This window comes from Myotis lucifugus, unplaced genomic scaffold, assembly GCF_000147115.1.
Source record: "Myotis lucifugus unplaced genomic scaffold, Myoluc2.0 scaffold_161, whole genome shotgun sequence".
NCBI lineage: Eukaryota > Metazoa > Chordata > Mammalia > Chiroptera > Vespertilionidae > Myotis > Myotis lucifugus.
This window is the reverse complement of record NW_005871209.1, coordinates 2,641,203-2,659,540: the sequence shown is the minus strand read 5'-3', so window position 1 is coordinate 2,659,540 and position 18,338 is coordinate 2,641,203. Positions and strand designations below refer to the sequence as shown.

General features: G+C 42.3%; 1 protein-coding gene across 1 annotated transcript in view; it reads left to right on the top strand.

Annotated features, from left to right (window-relative positions):
- The window catches only part of FAXC (failed axon connections homolog), a 54,991-nt gene extending 45,301 nt beyond the window's left edge, over positions 1 to 9,690 (top strand). The window contains exon 5 of the mRNA XM_006095837.3: positions 7,997 to 9,690. Coding sequence (XP_006095899.1) covers positions 7,997 to 8,286 — 290 coding nt within the window. The 3' untranslated portion in view covers positions 8,287 to 9,690. The remainder of the gene's footprint in view (positions 1 to 7,996) is intronic.
- The last annotated feature ends 8,648 nt before the right edge of the window (positions 9,691 to 18,338 follow it).

The following is an 18,338-nucleotide window of genomic DNA, read 5'->3' as shown; positions in this document are numbered from 1 at the left end:
TTGAAGAAATAATGACAGAAAACTTCCCCCACCTGGTGAAAGAAATAGACTTCCAAGTCCAGGAAGCGCAGAGAACCCCAAACAAAAGGAATCCAAAGAGGACCACACCAAGACACATCATAATTAAAATGCCAAGAGCAAAAGACAAAGAGAGAATCTTAAAAGCAGCAAGAGAAAAAAAGTCAGTTACCTACAAGGGAGTACCCATACGACTGTCAGCTGATTTCTCAACAGAAACCATGCAGGCCAGAAGAGAGTGGCAAGAAATATTCAAAGTGATGAATAGCAAGAACCTACAACCAAGATTACTTTATCCAGCAAAGCTATCATTCAGAATTGAAGGTCAGATAAAGAGCTTTACAGATAAGAAAAAGCTAAAGGAGTTCATCACCACCAAACCAGCATTATATGAAATGCTGAAAGGTATTCTTTAAGAAGAGGAAGATGAAAAAGGAACTCTTACCATTTGCCACAGCATGGATGGAACTAGAGAGCATTATGCTAAATGAAATAAGCCAGTCAGAGAAGGATAAATACCACATGATCTCACTCATTTGTGGAATATAATGAACATCATAAACTGATTAACAAGGACTGATCCAGAGACGGAGAGGCATTGATTGGACTGTCGGGCCTTGGAGGGAAGGTAGGGGAGGGTGGGGGTAAGGGGGAAAGATCAACCAAAGGACTTACATGCAAGCATATAGGTCTAACCAATGGACACAGACAACGGGGGGGTGAGGGCATGAGCGGGGGGGGTAGGGGGTAATGTGGGTATAAGGACACATATGTAATATCTTAATCAATAAAAATATATATTTTAAAAAAACAAAACAAAACAACAAAAAAAACAACTTGTGACCCCCATCACTCACAGAGAACTGCTATTAACACTGTGGTATATATACTCATCTTATATCAAGTAAATGAATGTCCATATTTTAAAAAATTGAGATCATAATATCAATACAATTATAACCTACAGTTTTTAAATTATCTATGTAAATTGCCATTTCCCTTGTCATTAAATATTCTTTAAAAAAGTATATTTAGTAGTTATATAATACCCTATCCTATGGCTACATTGTAATGTATGTGATTAATCTTCTTTTTTCTGGACTTGTGGTTTATTTCAAATAAATTTTACTAATATTCTATAGTGAATATTGTATAAATATATACTCCTGCTTATCACTGCCTATTTAATTACATTTCAAGTTGGGGAATTACTGTCTCAAAGGGTATAAGCTCTTGGTCTATATGGCTAAGTTGCTTTCTAAAAAGACTTTAGCAGTTTATATTCTCACAAATATTTGAAAACACTTCAAATTTTGTTCCTCAATTAGGGTTGCATATAATTTATTTTGAAATTTTTGCCATTTTTATAGTCAAAAAAGAATCTTCTCAGTTTTAGTATCAGCAACACTCTTAATGAGGAGTCACATTTGATATATTGATCAGAGTATACTTATTAGAGAACTAGAGGCCCGGTGTATGAAAATTCATGCACTGGAGGGGGGTCCCTCAGCCTGGGCCTGCCCCCTCTCACAGTCCGGGAGCCCTCAGGGGTGGGAGGCGACCTGGCAATCGGGAAGGCGACGCCCCATCACACCTCTGCTGCTGCCACTGCTGGCAGCGCAAGCCTCAGCTGGCCCTGGTTACCTGAGCCTCGGGCCGGTCCTGGGCGGCTGGGCAGCCACCATCTGAGGTTTGCCTGCGCCTTGGGCCAGCCCTGGGCAGCTGGGGGGCTGAGGGGACTGGGGTTCTCCAGAGGCAGGCACCCTGGCGGGGCTGAGGGGACTGGGTGCCACCATCTTGTGGCTGTGGGCGCCACCATCTTTGAGGGTGGGACAGTCAATTAAGATATTTCCTCCTTATTGGCTGTGGGCACTGCCATCTTTGGGATGGTGTGAGGGTCAATTAGCATATTCCATCTTTATTAGATAGGATTGCGTGTGGACTTGGGCTCTCTTTAAACAGACACAGAGACTGGAGGGCTGCCCAGGAAAGTGAAACAGAAGCAACAGAAGGGAATGGGTTCTGCGATGCCTCTGCTTGCCCTGCATAGCCATAGCCAAACCACACAACCTAAAGCTGGTTTTCTGAATTTGTAAGAAATACAACTCTGTGTTCTAAGAAAAGCCTTGATCGGCAACTCTTTTGCCAGCAATTATTCATTGCACTTGGACTTTATTTTTTGCTTATTCTCCTACCTTTTAAGGTAGGAAAAATGCTGGATATGCTTGAAAAACAAAGGAGTCCTCACTCTTGCTGTGCTCCACCTGAAGTGTTCAGGAAAGGTTGTTGTGGGGGCATTCAGGTCCCAGCAAAGGGCTGTCTCAGAGGACTTGTGTGGGTCTTTGGATTTTGAAATATATGAATTAGCGCCCTTTTGCTTCAAGAAGACGAGGGCAAGGGGCTGTCCTCATTAGGGAGTGTCCTCATTAGGGCATTCAAGTTTGCGAAGGACTTTTCTGGGAGGATATCTCAGTGCCCTTCCTGCCCGTGTGACAGAATGCTAATGGGAGCAACCAAGAGCACAGCCAGCACCTTGCACAGTGTGGAACCGGGCGATTCTGAGCAAATACCTGGAGACCAACTGAGTGTGTGTGGGCACTGGCTCCACGTTTTCCAAATATTTGCTAGTTAATGACCAAGGGCTGGGCAGGTGGTGCTGGGAGGCTGGCAGGCTTCTCCTCACTCGCCCTCCTGCCATGCAGGATTGGCAGCCCGGAGAAACCGAGGCCTGGGTTCCGGGTATGGTTGCCAATCTCTTCAGTGTCAAATTGTACAGAATGTTTCTGAATATTAGAGAAATTGGAGTAACACTGGAAAATAAAAGGAGTCACCTTTTTCAAAGAATGGTGGGGGATAGTTCTGTTGGAGAAACTCCCAGAGAAGAGCTCTTTATTCTGTCTGGGAGTGTGCTCTGGTTAGAGGGCCATTTGGCTTTCTGATGAATATCCTGGCTAGGTGTTTGTGAGTATCACTGATCACTCATTAGTATTTTACTAATTTATTTTATTCATTTTTAAATTAAAAATTTAATACATGATTGTCACAATAAGTTGAAAAATACAGGTATATTTTCAAAGATTTTTGATCTCCTCTCATCCATATCCAATACCACCCCCCCATGGAATAACCAGTATTAAGGATTTGGAGTCAATCCTCTGTGTCTTTCTTTTTTTAAAATCTACAAACTTATTTACATGTATATATATAGCTGTTTTGTTTTGTTTTTACTATTTTATAACAGTGAAATTACATTGTACATATTACTTTATAACTTGATTTTTTAACTTAATACGCTATCATATCTCTTTAACATATTTGTACATTATTCTATAGAATTTATACACCATACTTTATCAATCAATTCTATTGATGGACACTGAAACTCTTTTCATCTTTCTTATCTTCTTTTTTTATTGACACAATTCTGTATTCAATATCCATATACATGTAGCTTTACATACTGATGCTCTTATTTTAGTAGAATAGAGTACTAAAGGTGGTCTGCTATGTACGTTTAAAATTTCAACAGACAGCATCAGATTACTTTCCAAGAAAGGTTATAGCAATTTAGACTTCCACCAGCCATGTAGTACAGTGCCTGACCTCTACATTGATGTTCAGACTTTAATATTTACCAGTGGATGAAATTGTTATTTGATTGTTGAGTACACTTTGAAAATGTACTTTTCCTATTGTTTCACAAAGTTTGCATCTTCAATATAAGCATTTATGTTTAGTCATCTCTCTCTCTCTCTATCTCCCTCTCCCTCTCTCCCTCCCCGCTCCCCCCCTCCCCCCACACACACTACATACAACCTGTTTCTGCTGCCAAGTTTTTCTATTTTTTTGGCTGGTAGGCATGTTGAGTGGGTTCACTGATGGAAAATCTGGGCACAGGAAGGATTGGCAAAGAGAGATAAAGGTAGAACTTAATTACAGATTTTCACTCTATCAGGATGGGTGTGTGAGCTCCCAGTCCTTGCTTATCAAAGCAAACCCTTTCTTAACTGCATGATAGAATAATCACTTCCTTCATGACAAGTCATTTTGAAGGCAGCATCTTATAATTCTTTGAGACGTCAGAAAGAATTACAGAAAAGTATTCTGTGACAGATGGTGCAAAGCTGTTAATTCCCAGGCCAGGCTGTCAGCTCCCCAGTAGAGGGGCAGAGTAGAGTCATAGTGAAGGGCTCGGAGCCTGGGGAATGCTGGAGTTTGAATCCTGGCTCTGCCACTATCTAGAACTTGACCTTAGTCAAGTTAATTAACCTCTCTGTTGCAGTTTTCCCATTACAGATAGGGATAATAATGCTTCCTGCCTCATACAGCATTTTTGCAAGGACTAAGAGAGTCAATATGACTTCAACAAATGAAAAAAGCACATCAAACAGTGCCTGATACACAGTAAGGACTATATATGTATTTGCTATTCTTATTAACTTTTATTATTGACCAGTGAAGTGCTATTGATGTTGCATAGTCACGAAGGCGGCAGGTCTGAGGAAGGAAGATAAAGAAACAGGCTTTAGAAAGAACAGCCACAAAGAAGTGGATAGACTCATGGATGGTGTAGATCCTGTGGCCCTTGTGACCAGATTATGACTTTCTCACAGCTCCTAGGGAATGCACTTGATTAAGGCAAACAGGGCTGTCCCCAGGGCCTGCTGTGAAGTGACCATAAGTCATTTGTGGTGTCTCCCCACCACCTCCTTGCTGCTGCCTCCCCATCTTTATCCAACCCTTGGTTACCTGTGACTGGCAGCAATACCTGGTGAGGTGTGTCTCAGAATGTTTCTTTTCGGTAGAAAACAGGTGAAGGTTTTGCATGTCTTTCCAAAGGGAACAGTGAGGTTGGCTTTTCTGCTTCTGGCTCCTTAGTGTGTACATAAAAATCTTTGAGTAGGGAGCAATCCAAAGTGTGAATTAAGTTATTACACAGTGTGAATTGAGCTATTATGATCTGATAGGACTGAAAATGGTACCCTGGAACCAATACAAGAACATCCTATATAATAAAAGCCTAATATGCAAATAGACCAAACAGTGGAACAGCTGGTGGAACGACCAGTCGCTATGACACACACTGACCACCAGGGGGCAGACACAGGAGCTGCCCCCAGTCTGCAGGCCCCAGGCTGGCCAAGGCAGGTGCCAGCAGGGGCCCCCCACTTGCCCTGCCTGTCACCCCACAGATTAGCCCTGATCGCTGGCCAGGCCTAGGGACCCTACCCATGCATGAATTTTGTGCACCAGGCCTCTAGTTGGTTTATAGGCTTCACGAAGCAGGGAGATTTGCTTTATTGTGCTTTGTAGGGGATATGTGTTTATTTAAAAACAGAACAGCAATCAAGATTTGAAAAATTTGCCCAGTTGGTGTGGCGGCTCAGTGGTTGAGCATCAACCTATGAATCAAGAGATCACTGTTCGATTCCTGGTCAGGGCTCTACCCAGGTTTCAGGCTCGATCCCAGTGTGAGGCGTGCAGGAGGCAGCCGATAGATGATTCTCTCTCATCATTGATGTTTCTTTCTCCCTCTCCCTTCCTCTCTGAAATCAATAAAAAAAAATCTAAAAAAAAATTTGAAAAATTTTAATGACATGGGAAAACATTTGCATTAATGCTAACAGGAAGTAACAGTTAAGTACTAATAATAATGCCAATAAATAAATAGGAAAAAATACTGGGGGAAATGACACCAAAATGTTAATTGTGGTTATCTTGGATTGATAAGATTATAGATCCTTTGTGTTTTCCTTTTTATGATTTATAGTTTCTCTATACATAGTTATAATTTTCTAAAATGGGAATATGTTATTTTTTGATAGAAAATAAAATAGAGTAGTTATAGACTATAATTAATAGACTATTTATACAGAAACAACCTAATTGGCCTGTGATAGGAGATTGGTAATAACAAAATGAAACTATGGTACATCTGTATAACGAAATACTATGCAATTATCAATTGTGATAATGTGAAATTGAAAGATTTTAATTATATGTTAAGTGGAAAAAAGTAGGATAGGAAACAAAATATATAGTTAATGTCATACAGCAAATGTAAATATATATATATATATAAATACTATATAAAATTCTGGAAGAATGCAAATGAAAATATTATGGAAAATGGGATTATTGATAATTCTTTTATTTTTTTGTTTATCTATATTGTCTATTTTTTGCAATAAAATATGGATTACCCACCTACACAATAAGTGAATGTTTATATAACTTTTAAATATATATATTTTAATTTAAATTCTTTATTGTTAAATATATTACATAAGTCTCCTTTTTCCCCCATTGACCTCTCCCCGGCAACCCCCAACCCCCAGCACATGCCCTCCCCCCACACCTGGGTCTGTGTCCATTGGTTATGCTCATATGCATGCATACAAGTCCTTTGGTTGATCTCTTACCCCTCACTCCCTGCCTTCCCTCATAGGTGAATATATTTTTATTGAGGGAGAGTGAGATAAAAACAGTGATGAGAGAGAATCATGGATCGGGTGCCTCCTGCACAACCTCCTGAGGATCGAGCCTGCAATCCTGGCATGTGCTCTGACCAGGAATTGAACCATGACCTCCTGGTTCATAGGTCGACGCTCCACCACTGAGCCATGCTGGTCGAGCTTTATATAACTTTTAAAAAGTAAACATCCTAAGACTATTTTTAGGGCAATGAAGTTCTGTATGACAGTGACAAATTACATATTTATAAGCAATGTTGCCATCTGGTGGATTAAAGGCAAAAACTCACCCTTTTCCTTCCTGGCTTGAAATTAGGAAAGGAAAGCCAAATACTGTGTTGTGTTTCAGACAAATGCCTGGATGATTTTAGCAATTTAACCATGTTCCTTTGATTCATATGGAAAAGAAGTAGTCCAGTCACTGAATGAGAACCTAATTGTTGGTGCTGCTGTGGAATTTAATTTAAAAAATGAAAAAAAAATCTACTTTACTCTGGGTACACTCATCCTTAGAGACAATTCTGAGTTATCCATTTGACGGATTATTTAGAGCAAAGTTTCCATCCTAACATAACATTTGTTAACCACTTGGCATAGTGCCCAGCCCGTAATAACTCTACAAATATTTATGGAATGAATGATTACCTCTGGCTGGTTTAATCCAATTGACAGTTGGTGTATTTTCATGGACTATAAATTAATTTACATATGAACCAGTTGAAGCAAACATAAAATAATAAAATGCTTCACAAAGCCAAATGATGGTAGTGTAGCTGCCATTTCAGATAAACTATCCATCCCCAATTTCTCATCACCATAAAACTCACTCCTAAATTTCATCTAGCCCCTCACTGAATTTACCTTTTCCCACTCACCTTTCTTACTACGTGTAGAAAGTCTAAACGTTTTGACAGTTCCTCTGTGGGGAAATTTTTTTTTTTAAATATATTTTATTGATTTTTTACAGAGAGGAAGGGAGAGAGGTAGAGAGTTAGAAACATCGATGAGAGAGAAACATCGATCAGCTGCCTCCTGCACATCTCCTACTGGGGATGTGCCCGCAACCCAGGTACATGCCCTTGACCGGAATCGAACCTGGGACCCTTCAGTCCGCAGGCCAACGCTCTATCCACTGAGCCAAACCGGTTTCGGCGGGAAATTTTTTTTAAAAGTATTTTTGATTGATTTCAGAGAGGAAGGAGAGGAAGAGAAAGAGAGAGAGAGAGAGAGAGAGATCACTGATGAGAGAGAATCATTGATCGGCTGCTTTCTGCATGACCCCTACTGGGGACCTGAGCCCAAAACCCAGGCATGTGCCCTGACTGGCAATTGATCTGTGATCTCCTGGTCTATAGGTCAACACTCAGCCATTGAGCCATGCTGGCCAGGCTTGAAAACATTTTTAATGTCTACCCTGCCCCATTCTCCCACATTTCCCAGAAAGCCCAGCGCGGGCAGATTGCTGCCCCTGAGAGCTAACCCTGGCTGTCCTTGCCGCCCTGCAGGTGAGCTCATCAACCTGGCCATGTACTGCGAGAGGATCCGGAGGAAGTTCTGGCCCGAGTGGCACCACGACGACGACAACACCATCTACGAGTCGGAGGAGAGCAGTGAGGGCAGCAAGACCCACACCCCTCTGCTGGATTTCAGCCTGTACTCAAGGACAGAGACCTTCGAGGACGAGGGAGCAGAGAACAGCTTTTCCAGAACCCCAGACACGGATTTCACTGGACACTCGCTCTTTGATTCCGACGTGGACATGGACGACTACACAGAGCACGAGCCGTGCAAGTGACACAGCCTCGCGGGCCCTTCCTGCTGGAGCTGCCGCTGCCTGGGTCAGTCTGGGTGCCCAGGTAGAAATCCACCGGAGCCGGAGGAGGTCTCCGTGCCTGGCACCCTTCTCACAAGCGACTGGACGAGAGCAGCCTTATTTCTCTTTTGTACACACAAAACGCAGAACCGTTCAGATGGCTCCATTGCAAACAAACAGGCAAACAAACAAACAAAATGTCAGCATGGTTCCTGAAATCCATTTTTGTTTTCATTAGAAAACTAATATTGTGAGGTAGACCAGGGGCAAGGGCAGGTTTTCCTCCGATGGTGTATGTGGATCCTCTCCAACCTGAGGGCTTCGTTGTGAGATGAATTCTTGAACATCCCCCATCCACCAGGGTTTGAAGGAATGAGAGATGTCATCAGAAGAAAAATGTAGGAGATGAATGTCCTGTGCCTGTATTTTATGTGTGTATATTGTATGTTGAGGTATAAGTCAAATAAAATCCATAGATATTCAGTGAACACCTACTATGTGCAAAGCACTGTGCTAGGTGCTAATCAGTATATGTTGTATCCTAAGCCCTGCCAGGGACCAGCTGTGTGATTTTGGGCAAGTCTCTTAATTCTTGTGTGCCTCATTCCCCCCACCTGTGAAGTGGGGGTAACAATGCTCTCCACCTACCTACCTCACAGGGGTGTTGTGAGGATTCATGGGTTCCTTGTGGCGCTTTAAACCTCTTGGAAGAGGTGTGACATAAACACAACATTTTATTCTTTATTGTGCTCTTCATACATTTGAAGATTTGAGGGCAAAAGAATTCCACATCCAGGCAGTAGCCACTGCAGTCCCTCCAAAAAGCCGGTCAGATGAAACACACAAAGGCTCAGCCAGGACTCTATCATCATGTCTCTTGGTGCCCTTGCTTGAATTGAAATCTTATGTTGAAAGAAAAACTTGGACATATTTTTACAAATTATCAACAGCTACAGATGGTCTTTAATTATGTCTATTTGCAGAAACGTCTTCCTTCCATTGCCTGAACGCACCCTGGGATGTGCCCTTTGCTGATTCCTGAGTGTTAAGTAGTTTGATTTATTTGACGGGAATAAAGTTCAGGAATATGGGCTTAATGGAGGAGAAGGGGAAAGCATTTGATTGATTTTTGGAAGCAGAAGCTAGCCAACTTGTGATATCTGTTTGAAAACAAACCTTGCAAGAGGTATTGAAAAGGGGAAGGAGGAAGAGGATCATGTTACTAGCATCAAAGCACTTTGTGCAGTGTAGACTCTATGCAGTTTTATTAATGCAACTTTTCTGGTGTGCTCAGTCGTTGCCCTGTGAGAGGAAGGCAGTGCTGAGGACAAATTTTAATGTTTCTTAGGGATCTCCCATTCATTCCCTCCCGTACTCCCACCCTCCCCTGAGAGCCCATGAACTCTGTATTTACTGAGGCCCTTTATCTCGGAAGACACAGTTTTTGTTGATTTGAAACATTTCCCGTGAAATTTGGGGTGAAGATCCTGGGGTGGCAGCCATGGATGTGGGCTAATAGAGTCAGTGTTAAGATCTGCAGCTGGAAACTAAACAGCTTTGCTTCTGATCATAACCGACTGGCGAGGTAAGGACTATTCATTATGGGGTGGAAGAGGCACTTCTTGAAAGACAGCAATTTCTTCTGAGAAGTTCATGTATTTTACTTTAAAAAGACTCTATGAATATAGCTTTTGCAAAAACAATCCTCAAATACTGAGGATGCACAGAGAGATAAAAGGGGCGAGTTTTTGAAGCTGTTTACCATTTAAGCAACTGTGTAGGGCAAGCATGTCAAACTCGCGGCCCACGGGCCACATGCCTCGTTTATTTGGTCCGTGTTAGCCTTTGAGTTTGACATGCTTGATTTAGGGGATATGGAACAAGGAAGAAATGTTGCGATACCCTAAGTTAGAAATTCTTATTCTACAGATAACTTTGTTGTTCATATCTTATTAAAATGATTCATTTTTGAGAGGACTGTTTGATGCCTAATGAGAATGTGGTGCTAAAGATAGGAATGTATAAGCCTATTTTTTTTTTGGTCTCCAGTATCATTTGGGAGGTCTATTTGCCTCTCTTTTCTCTAGCAAGTGTGTCAAACGGCATACTGGAGGCAGTTCTGTGTGACAAGGGAAGCTCCTGTCCTGAAAATGTGAATGTGATGAACGTGGGCTGTGGACTTGGCTCCACCAAGACTCACCCTTTCTCTACCCACAGCTGGAAAGACTTGTGTTTGAAATTTTGTCTATAATTTATGCTTCCTGTATAGCACTGTTTGATGTATCTTCACTCCAAGAATGATTAAGTTACGAGTCTATAGGTTCACATATGTTCTTTATTGTGTTGTACTTGGAGAGCAAATACATGGAGAGCCAACATTCAGAGTGAAGTTATGACAGTTGAGTCTATCCAGGTCACTCCCATAGGAGCTTGAATGGACATTGTACCCGGAGGCTCGGGTGCTGCCCTGACAGCTCATGACTGGGTCATCAACATTTTGTAGGTGTAACTTGATTTGGAATCCTAGAAGGGCCCCCCCACTCAACCTCCAGTATATGTTATGGCAATGAAATGACCAAGACAAAATCACTGTGGTGGGGAATGACTTACGCAGTCTTTATTGGGAGGGCTTCAGTTTTACGTGGTTCATTCTTAAGCTATGCAGATTTGAAGTGTTTTCCAATTTGATGAACAGGTGCTATTTATTACAAAAATTAACATAAAAAATTAGGGGACATTTTGGTCATCTGGCTCAGTTGTTCAACTTCTGTGTTTCTTTTTACTGGAAGGTAACTTAAGGAAGTGGCTCTTCGATGCTAACATGATGTTGGTTGGACAGAAGACCCAGAGGCCACCAGTCTTGTGTCACCTCTCATTGTGAACATAAATTCTGCCTCTCTATCCGCTTCTCTTTGCCCTCCCTGTCCCGACTCATCAGGATTAATGAGCAGCATTAGTATGTTTTGTATGAATCAGAGTAGATACAAGGACAATATAAGTTTATTCAGAATTGAACTATATTGTTAGAGTTTAACACTTTGTTGTTGTAACATAATGAATTGTGAATGGTGACATTACCAAGGCCACGGGCTACCCAGAAGACTGATCACAGACTTACAGCAACTGGGCCGTGAATCACCACAGCTGTCTAGTCCTCAGGTGAGCCCTGCCTATGGGTACTGGGGTAGGAGGATATGCTGGAGTTCAAGAAAGGAAGTGTTAAGGATTAGCCTCATGGGTCTTGCTTGGATTATTTGAGAGTGACTGTCGGATCATAGAAATGTATAGCTAGGCTGTGGATTATCTCAAAAGCCCCTTACAAGAGAGCCTGAGGGCATTATTGGCTCAGTGTCACAAATATTTATTTGCAGGGCAGGACCAGAAACAGGTCTTTCACCTTGCCTTTGGTGGTTGTTGGTGTTAGCCACTTTGACTTGATTTCCTTTTAAATACACGCTCTCTGAGAGATCACTCCTAGATGTCCCTAGAACCAGCTCATCCCAGCCTCTTAGAGAGTGCTGGGATTCCTCCTCCCTTGTTCCCAGGTCTGTTCAACCTGGTCCAGACCAATGCAAGAGAACTTTCTTCAGTATCCTCTCTGTGCAAGACACCGCTAGGCTCTGTGAATGATAGCAAGATGGACATCCACGTCACCAGCACTCCTCATTCTTTGTTGTGTATCTTTTAAAGCATCCACACCCATATGCTCACCACCCACTGAACACCTGCCCTGTCCTGGCCCTGGGATGCACCCTGGATTTAGATAGTGAACAGAACAGACATGGCACCTTCATTTCAGGGCATCCTCTTCCGGGTAGACCTCTGCAGTAGCCTCTTTTACATGCTTGGATGCTTCCCTGATCCAGTCCCCCTATCACCACCATGTCAATCTTTGTAAAAAGCTCTGGCCCTCGTGGGGTGCCGTACTGCTTCAGGATGAGGGTCACTCCTTAGGGCCTGGTATGCTCACCTCTTTTTTTGGTTGTTGTTCATCCTCACCTGAGGATATTTTTCTATTGATCTTTTAGAGAGAGTGGAAGAAGAGGGAAAGGAAGAGAAACATCGATGTAAGAGAAATACATTGATTGGTTGCCTCCTGCACACACCCTGACCAGGGCTAAGGCCGGGGAGGAGCCTGTAACCAAGGTACGTGCCCTTGACTGAAATTGAACCCGTGACCCTTTGGTCCGCAGGCCGACTCTCTATCCACTGAGCCAAACTGGCGAGGGCCTCACCTCTTCATTCACCTTGTCTCCTGGGGCCCCTTCCTGTAAGCCATCCAGGTTGGCTCATTTGCTGTGGCCTGAACATGGCTCGTGTGCCCCCACTCTGTGCCTCTGTCCATGTCAGTCCCTCTCATGAAATGCCTGCCCTTCCTCTCCACTGGCCCAACTCATACCCACTTGTCAAGGCCCAGCTTCATTGGTTCTACAAGAAGGCATCTGAGCTCACAATCTAGAAACACAACACTCATCTCCTTCCCAGAGGCTCATGGGAAAGGTATGCTCAGGAAAGGGCCCCAGGCTAGGAAGTAGTGCTTTCAAAGGAATGTTGTATCGGGGACTCCCTTGGTAACCTAATGAAAGTCCTACACCCTTTCCCCAGAAAAATACACCTGTGTAAATATATATAATTTACATATAAGTTTAGGAGATTCAGAAACCTTTTTAAATTACCTGTGGATTTCTTAAGGGATTCATGGAGCCCAGTTGAAGAAGCTTTCTTCTAGAGAGTTTTTAAACTTGTTGTTAGTGTTCGTCTTTCTTGCCTTAAACATATCCAGAGAGGAGAAAAATAGGAATGGGATAAGCAAGCAAAAGTCATCTCACCCTGGCCCATGTTCTCAGTGGGTAGAGCGTTGGCCCATGCACCCCGAGGGGTTGAGGTTCCATCCCTGATCAAGGGCATGTACCTGGATTGTGGGTTTGATCCTTGGCCCTGGTTGGGGTACATGCAGGAGGCAGCTAATTGATGTGTCTCTCTGGCATCAATGTTTCTCTCCCCCACCCCTCCCTTACCCTCTCTAAATATCAATGGGGGGAAAAATCCTCAGGTGAGGATTAACAAAAAAGAAAAAAAGTAATCTCTATTATTATTCCCATTGATTATGTTCTGAGTGATAAGGAGGGAAGGAGGAAAAGTTGGCTTACATTAATTGAGAGAATATGTTTTGACAAATTAGGCATTTTGAAAGTGACAGGATTTTGTTGTCACCATTGTCATGTATCTTTTAACCATCCAAAAGGTCTACTTATCAAAATCAGTTCAGGGCCAGGTGAGCTTCATTCTGCATGGGCAGGCTGACTGGCCTGGGGCTGAGGTGGAGGGAAACGGCTGGATTTTTCCTTACAGGAAAAGGTCTGCACATGCAGGTTTTCCTGTATTCATTTGCCCATTCATTCATTCATTCATTCATAGAACAATTGTTGAGTGTATTTTCAAAAAAAGGATGGTGACTTAATTTCCTCCCTTTCCTCGCCCTCTCCTCCTCCTCTTCCACCTCCGCCTCCTCCACCTCTTCCTCCTCCTTCTCCTCCTCTTCCTCCTCTTCCTCCTCCTCCTCTTCATCCTCCTCCTCCTCCTCTCTCCTCTCCTCTTTTTCCTCTTCTTTTTTCTTCTTTCTTTTTCCTCCCTTCTTTTTCTTCTTTTTCACAGGATGAAGTTATTTTTTGTTGCTCCTGACTATGACCCAGGTTGTTCTCTTTTACATGCAGTGCTATTTAAGTTAAATAAGAAATGATGGTAATACATTCAACGACAAATACATCTGAGTCTAAATGCTGAACTCTGGCCACCCAGCTTAGCAGGTCTAGGGGTCAATTGTGTGGGATTGTGGAGTGCTTGGCTTTAATTCCATTGCTTCCAGTGGTCTGGGTGAAACTCCAAGTTCAAAAGGGTCCTTGGTGAGTGGGACAGGAGGTGCCTCTTGCCTGCAGAACTCCTGCCAGTGCCAGGATTTTTGACATTTGAATTCTTCACCAGAAATTTAGGAGGCAGCCACATATGGGCCATGCCCCTTAGAGGCGGTTACGGAGAATGCTGAAAAGCAGCTTGGAGGAAAGCTGATTTGGGGCTGACGGTGACCGCCTCAATCATTCTGGCTCTTGCCGAAGCAGAGAACTTGTCCCCAAACCAAAGCTCTCTGAAACCGCTCCTGGCTGGACCATGACACATTAAGACGCTCAGATTTCAAAAGGACTGACTGTTGCCCCAGACTGTAAATGTGTACACAAATAAAGGGGATCATTGCAACAATAAAACAAATAACTTATGGATGTGGTCTAGCCAGTACCAACCCTCCCTGTCATTCCAGTGGGGAAACAAGTTACCCAGAGCGAAAGATGGATACAGCGCTTTGGTGTTCTGTACACAATGAAATATTTCAGCAATGAACTTAATGTCCTTTTTGAATATTTAAAAATTGCTGCTGTCCCTAACTATAGCTTTAAATATTTTTGAAACAATTTAATCATTGTAGAGCAATATATATTTATGATAATAGTTAATTTATGAAAAGTAGTGTTACTGTGGCTGATTCATCTCCCATCCCCCATTGGCAAGCATTTTTTTTTTTTTTTTTTACTTTGTGGCTCTGCAATTGAGTAACTTTTATTTATTAGTAACATTTAACACCCCCCTCCCTTTTTTAAGTATTTTTAAAAATTCCCCCATGGCTTTGAAAACAGTAGGATTCACCTCCTGAATTGCCATGTTAATTAGCATTGGCTAAACAGATAGCAAAGGGGACATAATATAATTGCCCACTGGAGGGCTAGAGAAGAGAAATGCTTTGGATATTTACTACCTCCCTCCTCTTAAAAAAAACAAAAAACAAACAACAATCTATGGACTTTTTCCCTCTAACAGTTGTTCAGAATTGGAAGATTTCTCTTATACTAGCACTGTCCCTCAACAAGATCTCACATCTGGCTTATTAAAATACACACCATGTCCAAACAGTTATATTTTTGTCTTTAACAAGTTATATCTGAATTTTTTTTCAGCAATAAAGCTAAAGACAGTGCTCAAAATTTTGAGGGATTTCTGCTTCATTAGGGGAGACATGTTTGTGTGACTCTTGTCAAAGTGATTTTACTTCAAGTAATCAGTCTCATGGGATTATGCTTATTGTAAACATATGTTTTTCCCTGTGATCTGCATCACGCAGGGTGTCTGACAGCTCAAATGTTGATGAAGAAGGTGATGGCTTCTTGATAGTGACGGTTGGGAAGACGAGGATTCCAGTCTTTCACTTGGTTGTATTCAAATTTCACTGCGTAGATGGAGACGAAGAAAATGGCACAACCGGATGGTGTCGCTGGGCTAGAGGTGTGTCAGGCACACTGATGTTTTCTAGACGGTGACATCTTACTAAAGGGCAGGTTGTAAATACAAAAACAAATGCAATCTTAGGAAGGATGGTCTATGGATATGCAGGTGGCTGGTGCAGGGAGCATTGAAGCAACCTGATCTTGGTCTTGTTTATATTCTCCTGCTCCCAGATTGTCCCACCTGAAGCGACTCCTGGGAACCAGGGGAGCAGCTGAGTGGCCTGCCCCAGAGTGTCCACTCCTGTGGAACTTCCTCCTAGTCTTCACAAATGTTTGTGGCACATAGTTTCCATTTTATAAATATAAAATGTACAAAGCACTGTAGATTTGTTATATAGAAATCCTTTAAAATGTTTGGAGATACCCCAAGTCATCCCTAGGTAGGCAGTGGTCTCCTCGTGCTCACTCACCTCATCAGTAAAACTCCCTGAGCATGTCCCTCCGCATAGTTATCTACAAACACACACGCTGCTCCTACTGCTGTACTGAGATATTGTGTACACTGAAAGCCACGGCGAACATAGAAATTTACAAGGAATATTCTCCTGTTCTCTGCCCTAGAGTTTAGAGAAAGAGGCAGGATAAGCACGTAGGTAGCACCTTGAAGGCTGCAACTGACTACAGAGTGTGGATGTAACATTTGTGGCAAAGTGGGTGTAAAGTACACGTGGATGCATGCTTTTAGTTCAGGCATTTCTTTGTTATTTTTACTTAAAACAGGCATTTGTGGTTAGGGGAAGAGAAGCGTGAATAATTAGATGTTGCCTTTACAAGATCTCATTTTAATTCTGTTTTGGGGGATCACTTGTTCTAGAATGTCTTGAAAATTCCTGAAAGATTTCACAATCCACTGATTTAAGCAAAACAAGAAAAGAAAGGAGGGGGGAAAACAAATGATGCAAATGCAGGATGTATTGCCTGAGAACTTGAGCGCCAATGTGAAAAACATTTGGATAATCCCTGGTCATCATCATCTCATTGATATGTCTGTTTTCTGTTTGTTTATAATCTCGTGTCCTCAAGTGTGTAGGAGATGGACAGATTTATTTTCTGATCTCTGAGGCGGAGGGACCACTGCAGGTGTACTTGGAACCCATATTTCAGCGGCTTGTGGGCGGGTGGGTGGACGCTGCCCAGAAACATTGACCTGTGCCATCTGTTTCACAAACACAATGACTAGCATCTGGCTGAAGGAGGGCCTCATGTGGAGGCAGCATTCCGGGATTTGTTTCTGGACCATGAGTTCCTTTAGCACAGTTATTGTTAGTATTTATAAAGCCATACCTAAACTTGTACACTTGATTGTGAGATAGATTTGAACTGTGCACTCTGTTGATTACTGTATATAGATGTGGAAATTCTGTATATTTGGTCTTAATGTTGTATGTATTTGATGTGCAGATGATAACTAATGGATATGAAATAGCTTTCTGTGAATGTCTTTATTCCAATTCACTTCTCTTTTGCAAATTTGAATCTTTAAACTTTACACCCAGGAGGAAAATATAAAACTTTTGCATCTAATATACTGTTAAATAATGGTCTCTTAGATGATTGGGAGAATATTTTAGTTGTAAGGCTCTTGTATAATTAGAACAGAGGCAATGAATTTTTTAGGCATGTAACTTTCTGAGAGCATTTCAAGTGAATATTTTTAAAGTGGAAAAGCACTTTGAATATGTTGTTCTACCCTCTCCTGCCCTTGCTTCCTGAGGAGCGATGGTACTGGTGGAGGGAAGAAAAGGAGAAGGAGAGCACAGGGCACGTTATTAAGACCTCCCCTTGGTAGCTCGGCTTGATAGTAGACCAAATTCCCTTTCTAAAAATATTATTCAATTAGTTTTCTCACCTCTTCAATCAGGTAATTACGATTCCCATTTTACAGATGAGGAGAGAGGCTTGGGGTGGTAAATTAGAGTAATGTGGCTAAAATATGCTCAAGTAATACCTTGGGGTTAGAGAGTTACAGAGAGGTTTTGGAAATACAAATCTCATTACTAAGTGTTTCACACATATTCGTGAACTGCAAAGGTAGCTGGGCATAAGGGCCTGTCAGGATTGAGGCATTCTGGATGTTTGAAATCCTATCTACAAATTAGACCAGCTATTATTCAAATACTAGAGGCCCGGTGCACAAATTCGTGCATGGGTGGAGTCCCTAGGCCTGGCCGGTGATAGGGCCAATTGGGGCCATCTCACCCAGTTCTGATGGGGCAGATCGGAGCCAGCCGGCCAGCCAGGGGGAAGGACCGAGAGAGGTTAGCCATCCATGGGAGGTTGGTTGTGGGAGTGCACTGACCACCAGGGTACAGCTCCTGCACTGAGTGTCTGCCCCCTGGTGGTCAGTGCAAATCATAGCGACCAGTCATCTGGTCGCTTAGGATATATATATATATATATATATATATATATATATATATATATATATAAATTTCTAACCATTTAGAGCAAATTACGATAAGGTAACATCCAAAATCACCAACTGCCCAGACCATAGGAATATCTATTAAGTAGAAAATGAGAGAGCCCCCTAATCATATATTCTAGAGATACAAGTTTGTTTGTTTTTATCCCTTTTACACATCCTTTCTCTCTTGACCGAATAAATCCCAAATATTCCGTCCTGCGTATTAACACAGGTCCTGCCTGGAAGTGCTCTGGGCGGCTGCTCCTCAGCACAGGCCTTTCCCTTAGACCTGCCGA